Source organism: Gavialis gangeticus, unplaced genomic scaffold (assembly GCF_001723915.1).
Source record: "Gavialis gangeticus isolate Ggan-Ray unplaced genomic scaffold, GavGan_comp1, whole genome shotgun sequence".
In the NCBI taxonomy this organism is placed as follows: Eukaryota; Metazoa; Chordata; order Crocodylia; family Gavialidae; genus Gavialis; species Gavialis gangeticus.
In genome coordinates, this window is record NW_017728992.1 from 101,567,646 (window position 1) to 101,575,524 (window position 7,879).

General features: G+C 40.0%; 1 protein-coding gene and 1 long non-coding RNA gene across 3 annotated transcripts in view; one reads left to right on the forward strand and one right to left on the reverse strand.

Moving 5' to 3' along the window:
* Nucleotides 1-7,879, reverse strand: part of OSBPL1A (oxysterol binding protein like 1A) — a 152,432-nt gene that overhangs the window by 106,037 nt on the left and 38,516 nt on the right. For both annotated transcript variants that reach the window (XM_019526402.1, XM_019526410.1), the window contains exons 4-7: nucleotides 5,035-5,109; nucleotides 4,118-4,229; nucleotides 2,427-2,512; nucleotides 703-847 (exon numbers count right to left, since the gene is read on the reverse strand). In XM_019526402.1, coding sequence (XP_019381947.1) covers nucleotides 703-847; nucleotides 2,427-2,512; nucleotides 4,118-4,229; nucleotides 5,035-5,109 — 418 coding nt within the window. The remainder of the gene's footprint in view (nucleotides 1-702; nucleotides 848-2,426; nucleotides 2,513-4,117; nucleotides 4,230-5,034; nucleotides 5,110-7,879) is intronic.
* LOC109303988 lies at nucleotides 873-3,908 on the forward strand. The gene is made up of 2 exons (XR_002099274.1): nucleotides 873-1,731; nucleotides 3,417-3,908. It is a non-coding gene; the product is annotated as an uncharacterized LOC109303988 (long non-coding RNA).

A 7,879-nucleotide genomic window follows, 5' to 3' on the forward strand; every position in this document is an offset into this window, starting at 1 on the left:
CCCAAACCCAAGAACTGAGCTATATCTACTGCAGCTATTCACAAGGAAAAAACAACCCCCCCCCCCAAAAAAAAAACTGTATTATGCAATAGTTACTCATATTTGAATGCGTCTATGCAAAAAAGGGAATCAGTTTTAAAACAATGTACAAAAAGAGCAGCTAACAGAAGAGTTGTAAGTTAATCACAACCTAATGTTACCGTCTCCCCAGATCAACTTCTTATACTAGAGGCACTTTCTGAAGACCCACGTTTCTTACACCAACATTCCTGGCTTTCAAGATTCATTTTAAAAATCACTTGTCTGGAGAAATTTTTGCTTGACGGATAAAAACAGTATTAAATTAAGGTAAGCAACTTTAAAGTTTTGCAAGGCTGCAGTAAAATTACATTAGCCTTGTTTTATGTTAGTCAGTACTTACCACTACTCAGTTACGTGCAATTTAGTCAGGGCTAAGTGTCACTTTGTTGGAGTGATGAGACAAATGTTGCCGATGGGCTTTTAAGGAGAAATTACAGTAACAATTCTAAATTCATCCTCAAAAGCTTAATAAAAAAACCTAACGAATTTTTACACTGCTTGAGGAGAACCACAGAGTCCAGAATACTTTGTTAGCCACTGCTTAACAATGAAGCTGTTAGGAGACACTGGTACAGTCTGTGCTTCATTTTTACCCTACAAGAGCTTTTGTTGATTACTTACCATTTTTGTTTCTTATTTTTGGGTCTGCACCATTTTTTAGAAGTTTTAAGGCACACTGCTTCTGGGCACGGTATGCTGCACAGTGTAATGGTGTATTGCCCATCTGATCAGTACAGTTAATGTCAGGAGGCTTTGGCTTGTTTAACTAAGAAAAAAAAAATTACTTAATGGTTAGTTTTTCTACACCACAGCAGCTGGCTAAAACTCATAAACAGGAGTCTGACACTGCAGAAGAGAGTGACAAAAAGGAATCATGCAACAGGATGGAGGAGTGCTCAGCTGCCAAGCAAGAGTCCCAATTACAAGTAGAGGTGTTTCCTATAATTCAGCTTACTTTACCCTTCTAACTTCTAGCATAAAACGTACCCTGCAACAGGCTGGCTGTATTTCAGTGGTAAAACATGGTATTATTTTGCAATCAGAATTGATACTGTTGGTATAGCCACAATGGTTGTCCCAGAACCCGAGGTGCAAGATGTGCGAGGTAAGGAAGTCTTTCATTTGACCAATTTGAGATTTAAATTGTCAGTTGTCACTGGTTATTACCCTTCCAAGTAGTCAATTCATTATCAAAATTAGGTTAAAACTAAAGCAATTGTTTTAAACTTGTACTAAGCACAGACTATACTGCTTCTTTTCTCAGATCTGATGAAGGGCAGCTGCTGCCTGAGTTTTCCCCCAACATCTCTTTCAGGTATTCCAGAAGTTCCAATAAATAAAAAGAAAAAGAAAAAAAACAGAACTGCTGTTAGAATGCATGTTACCTTTAAAGCCAATCTTGAGCTAGACAATGACTTTCTAGAAAAGTTTTTAAAAACAAACCCATGCAAAGAACCTTAAGTAAATCTTGACAGTAAAAGACACTTTTCTGGATTTCAGCCATGAAATCAACCAGTTCAAAGCCCTGAGACAAGATGTGCTTCCAGTGGCTTACAGCTTTCCTAAAGATACCAGTAGAGCTGAAACCAAGCATGAAACTTCAGACTGAGGGAGACTTACTTTGGGAATTCATTCTTACAGTTATTTCAGGTAAAAGGTAAGAAAGTACTGTAGTTTCTTTCACTAAATACAAATTTATGCCATTTTTAGACACAATAGCTTGTTTAAACATTACAACAAACTACAATAGCTACCAATACTACAAATTCTAGACTACGGTGTCATTCAAAAGCCAGCACTTCCAGTGGTAAAAGGCTATTAACTTCATGTGCACTGATTCAATATGAACATTAACTTCCAAGATTGCCCAGTTTGCTCCTTGGGTAATTCAGTCTTCGCACTGCCAGAATGCTTCTCCTGGAGACTGAATCTGTATCTGTTGCTGACTGCAGGCATAGTACTATACAGCAAAGGCAGATTTTGTTTTGTGGTATGAACTTGCCACTTTATTTAACATTGCGTTGATTCATTTTGCATGCACCTGCTTGTCATTAAATATAGTAACTTCAGTCTAGCACCAAGGAACTACCATTACGTCCTAAGAGAAGTTAACATACAAGTCACCACACAGTACTTCTCTGCAGTTTCCTTTAACTTGGCAAGGATGTCAAAACACTTGAAATCTTAGCACCTTAATGATAGTAAAAAGCAGAGTACTAATACTTTGGAATACAGTACTTTATATCGTTTCAGGCAACACATCCTGGGTATATACTGAAAAGATGTTACTTCTGCACCTAGCAGTAGCACCATAAGGGGCAAGCAACATCTCAAAAAAATCTTACCAGTGCTGTGAGTTTTCCAGTCTCTCCTTCCCTTGCTGCTCCTAAAAGCTCCTCTTCCAGTTTCCTTTCTTGTGTCCTCTCCACTGCTGTTGTCAAAGCACAGACATTTTAGCTATCACTATTATACTCTCAAAGGACAACACACAACATCCATGGTTTAAAACATTCAAGTACCTTATTGCAGGGTTCAAGAAGTTTGATGCTTACTCATCTGAGGACTATTACCAGCCAGGGTAATGGATATCTATGGAGCCATGCCCTTCAGGGTCATTTTAAAAATGCAGTACACAACTGTATAGAATGCCAAACTAATGCTGAGAAATATTTTAACAATTACTCAAGTTTCACAAGTACTTAAGTGTTTGCCAAGCAGTGCTAATTTAACAGTGAAAAGTATCTGTTCTAAGCTTTTCTAGGGGGTATGGCAGAAAGCCAATGGTAATATTTGGTTTTATTACTTAGACCATGGATGCTCAACCCCTAGCTCATGGGCCAGATCCATGTCATTTGGCCCACAGGGCTCTCCAAGGGTCTGGAAATTTGGCAGCAATGACAACTGCCACCACTCCCCCGCCACCAAGTTTCCAACCCCTGCACAGCTGGATCAGGCCCTAGCTGAGTTCTTCTTACACAGACGAACTGGATTCCAGCCAAGTCAGCATCACATGCTGGAACAGGCCTATGGACTACATCCAGCTTGTGGACCTGGCACTGCTCATTCAGCGCTCAGGGTGAAAAGGTCAGACACCACTGACTTAGACATGCTTAGGTTGATGCGTCTTGATCCCTTTAGATGAAAAGGAACCTTTAGACAAAAAGCACAGAGTGCCTGCTCACAAAATCAAGTCCCTTTGTGTCACCTCAGGTTGTACAACCAGAAGTACAAGACACTTCCATAGAGTAATGGTTATGGACTTCATTTTGAGCCTTGCAGTACTGTGGGGAAACATTCCGAGTAGTGGTTCTGAATGATTCTTTTATCTTCTGCAGCTGCAGAAATTTAACTGAATAGGAAACTGCCTGCGAATGGAAAGGGGAAATCAGCTAAGACGTGCACGTGATCTGGCTTGTCTCCTTGGATGCTGGTGTTTAAAGACTATAGAAAGAGAAACTCAACCCTCCTCCCCCATACACACACTCTTTAGAATAACAAGACTTGATACCCATTTGTAGTTTTATTTCTTGGCTTTTAAAAGGAGAGACCCCAAACTTCTCAACTAAGGCATCAACTCATTCTGACACTTAAGTCATCATGTTTGCAAGGTACTAGTTCTAGAATTTGTATAACATCTTTAAAAGAAAAGAAAAACAAAAACAAAAAACCACAAAGCTCTTGTTAAATCAGAGCATTCCTGGCATTGCCTTCCAATATGCCAATATACAAAGCCAATACTTTGAAAAAAGTCCATACCACTAGAAGGGGTAAAGAGATTTAAAAAATCCTGTCACCAAGTGTTACTTTTGATAAAAAATAACAAACAACTTAGGGCCTTAAAGTTATTCCAGATTTTAAAACCCAAAGCAGACCTGCTGTATTGACCTGTCAGAGAATTATTATACAACAGACTAACCATCATTTGCTTTGTATGATGGAACTAGAAGCTACTTCAAATTTAAGTGAGCTTGGAGTCAAGGAGTGCTGCTTCAAAGTTATAAACATGTAGAAACAATGAAGGATATATGGAAGTTACCTTCCAGCATATTTCTTATCTCCTTATTATGTGTGACATCTTTTGCAGTCTGTCCACTCCCATTAACAATAGAAGTATCTGCATTATATTGCAACAGTAGCATCACCACCTCCTAGAAAATAAAAAAAGTTGAGAGATGTTTGGTCTTTGACAAAACAAGTTGATAGTATACTGAAAAAATATGAATTTCAATTGAAAAAACAAGTTTGAAAGTTGGGTTGATCCAGCTTTCTTTTGCAACCTTCCCTGTGAGCCTAAAAATTGTATAATGGGTTACTGCCCTAACAACAGGTATGTCACAGCAGAGCCAGACAGAAGATCATTTGACTGTAGACGGCAACAGTACTGTGAAGGAACATTATGGTGTTTAGGCACTCGCAGAAAAAACATAACACTTCCTTATATTGGCATGTGACCACATATCCATGTAGAAGTGGTTCTCTAGTAAAAAAACAAACAAACCCCAAACCAAAAAAATCTGGATATATTTGTAGGTCTGCAAAGCCTAGGAATCAAAATGGCTTCTTTAATAAGAGCTAGAATAATTAATCACATTAAATATTTACTTCTGGTATTTCTAGATCTATTTTTATAACTTGTGCTTTTTTTTTTTATTGCAAGCTTCCATGAGCCTCTTTTGGGGTGGGGATTATAACGAGAGTATTTAATTAAAGATGAATCTACTCAGCAGATAATTTAAAGTGGGTAAGAGACAGCATTTTAAATATGACTTCTATTCAGAAAAATGAAGTTTTAGTATCATATCCTGTATGTTTTGGTTAGAAATTATTAAAATAGAAATAAAGCAACATTTTAGATTCTGTTTAATCATTATAGCATCCCTTTGCAGAAGCATCTTACGCCATGGTAACTTTACAAAGCTTGCAAACCCCAGAGTGGAACTCGGAAAATTTTACCTTGCGTCCAGTGAAAGCTGCACGATGTAGAGGAGTGTCACCCATGTTGTTTAGCACATTTAGATCTGCACCAGCCTACCAACACAGAGACTGGTAAGGCATATTGGAAACATACAGTTTATCACCATGAAGAAATTGAGTTCTTTCTGGAGGGTAGCAGTAAGACACTTGATAAAGAATGGATTCCATGAATTAGGTGGTTTCCTCTATGCCTTACTAAAGTATTCAGAGAGAAGCTGCACCACAGCTCTCCAGTATCCCAGCATGCTTTGCTCCCAGGCTCTCTCCCCACCCCTCACAGGTCCAGAGAAAATGGTGTGTCACTTGGGTTGGGCTGTACTGCTCCAGTCAAGCAGGGAACCCCTTCACAATCCCCTCATTGTGCTGCAGGTAGACAGCCTGCAAACCAGTCTGGGTGAGCCAAGCAGGGCTGCCCTGTATACTGCTGTCATCCATCACAAGACAGACTGGAAGCCAGCAGAGCAGACTCAGCTGTATACACAGGAAGCCCCTGGCTGTGCAGCAAGTTGGCACTGAAGGGCTGTTCGGAGGTCTCCAGGTAAGTTTTTCTACCATGAAAGCAAACCTCAGAGAGCATGCCCAGATCATTTGAACATGTGTACACAGTCTATATTCATACTACCAAATGAATGAAAACACATGAAAAGACTAATGGGCAGAAGTCTACAAAGACTTTATAATGAGAGAGAACTTTTTGCTGCTATTCTGAAGCCAACTATCTCCATGCACAAGCTGCACAGAGGGTGGTTCTAGGTTGAAGTTGCAGGTACAACTACTCTGCAACAATATACAAAACCTCACTGATCCAACTTGCTACAATTAAGAGGTTTCACTGTCTCCATGCTTGCTCCCTCCCTCTTTGCAGATCTAGTGGCAGTTCCCCCCACTCCCCTACAACATGAAAACTCCTCATTAGTTTGAATCTCAACCTTGTTTTTCCTATGCCTTCCCCACTCCCTTGATTCAATCCAATTCTCTTTTCCCTTACACATTACCTCCATCAGTGCTCTTTGCCCAGAACTGTGCTTTACAAGATACCAAAAAGCCTTGCTACCCTTTAATATCTGGGTTCTGCTGCTGACTGACCATGTCCTTAGGCAAGTTATAGGCTCCTAATACATCTGTAGACATAAATCCAATTCCCCCTGGAATGGGAAGTTAGACTCCTGAATACTTTAACTTTTAGTCCTCACTGTTGCAGACAGGGCTCTTCTAAGTACATGTGACCTACGGACAAAAAGCATTTGATAATAATAAAAAAAAAAAAAAAAAAACAATATTTTAAGGTTGAAAAGGGGAGGATATACCAAAAGCTTCCAAATGCAAGGGACAGTGCTTTATTTTATGTTGTAAGCCGTTTCTTTGGGTATATTTGTAGAGTAAGAGCTGGAATCTTTTATAAGAGTGGTCTCTTTTCACTTTATCAGCACATTACTAATATGAACTTTTGAATATGGATATGGGAAGTAGGCTTTTTTCAAGTAGTTCAGAATAGATATAAGATTTTAAGTCTATGGCTTTTATTATTATTTTTGAAGTACTATCAACCAAATCCCTCAAGACTAGATTAGCAAATGACACACAGGTTACACTTATTTATTTTAGGGGTGGGAAAGAAGAAACCCACTGATTTGAGGCTTCCAGTGTCCAAGGCTGTTGCAGATGTTTAAGTAAAGTAGTCACACAACTGGGGTCTGAGAAATTTTATACCCCAACCACAAAGTTATACAACATGCCATACAAAATGTACATGGCAGCTCACTTGGTTTTGGGGGATTAGTTATAAAATCACATGATAACTAGCTGCAGGACCTGCGCTGGGACCTTGCCAATGTGGGGGATCCCTGCAGGTTTCCTGCCCGGTCCTGCAGCCCAGGTAGAAGCTGTAGGGAAAGGCAGTTAGAAGAAGCATGGGCTGCTTCACACATGGAAGAGGCATCTGGGAAGCACAAAGCTGGACACTTCAGCTGAGTGGCTCCCATGGGTGCTCAGCAATGCAGTCAGGGCTTCCAGCTGCATGCAGCTTTTTAAAGAGATGTGGGGTGCCATGAGCCCGATAATCAGAAGAGGCTTCCTATGTTTAGCTCGTGGTCCTGTCCAGTCCTTCTCCACATCCCACCGCACCTCAAACCTGACTTACTTTCAGGAACTGGGGGGAGTCCCACGGGGAAGGGACATGACACACTGGGTTCCAGGGCCACCCTTAGCCTGAATCCACTGATTAGACAGGAGCCAGCTATGCCCCAGACCCTGGGACTGCCCCATGCCTGATGATGCACAGCTGAGTCTTCGGATCCAGCAAGAGCAGCCATACCACATGTTCAATTAAATGAGCTGTACAAGCCAGCTACAAAAAAATCGATGCTGCATATTAGTTAACTACACCATAAATTTAATACCTGCCAGGACCCTGGAGAGCCTATAATAAAAATTTCTACTCATTAGAAATTCAACTAAAGTTATTTGTCCTTGAATCTCAAATATGTACATGTTATTCCATGTAAATTCAGGCATACGCTACCTCTGCTGACACTGTAGTGTCATTGCCTTTTTTTGTGGTAAGGGTAAACTGTAATAACTATTTGGAATCTAAAAGTGTTAAGGTAGTCCAGATTTTTGCATCTCAAAACTATGCGAAATACTGGTCATGAGCAATACTGAAATGGTGCAAGCGAGACTATTTGAATAAAAAGAGAGTATCAGGTAGAATAAAACACCACTTGATCCATCTACCTTAAAGCATCCCCCATTGCCCACTACTGTCTTGGTTTTTATGCTGCATTGATTTTATAGAAGTTATTTGACGTGCTAAGTGTAAACAAGC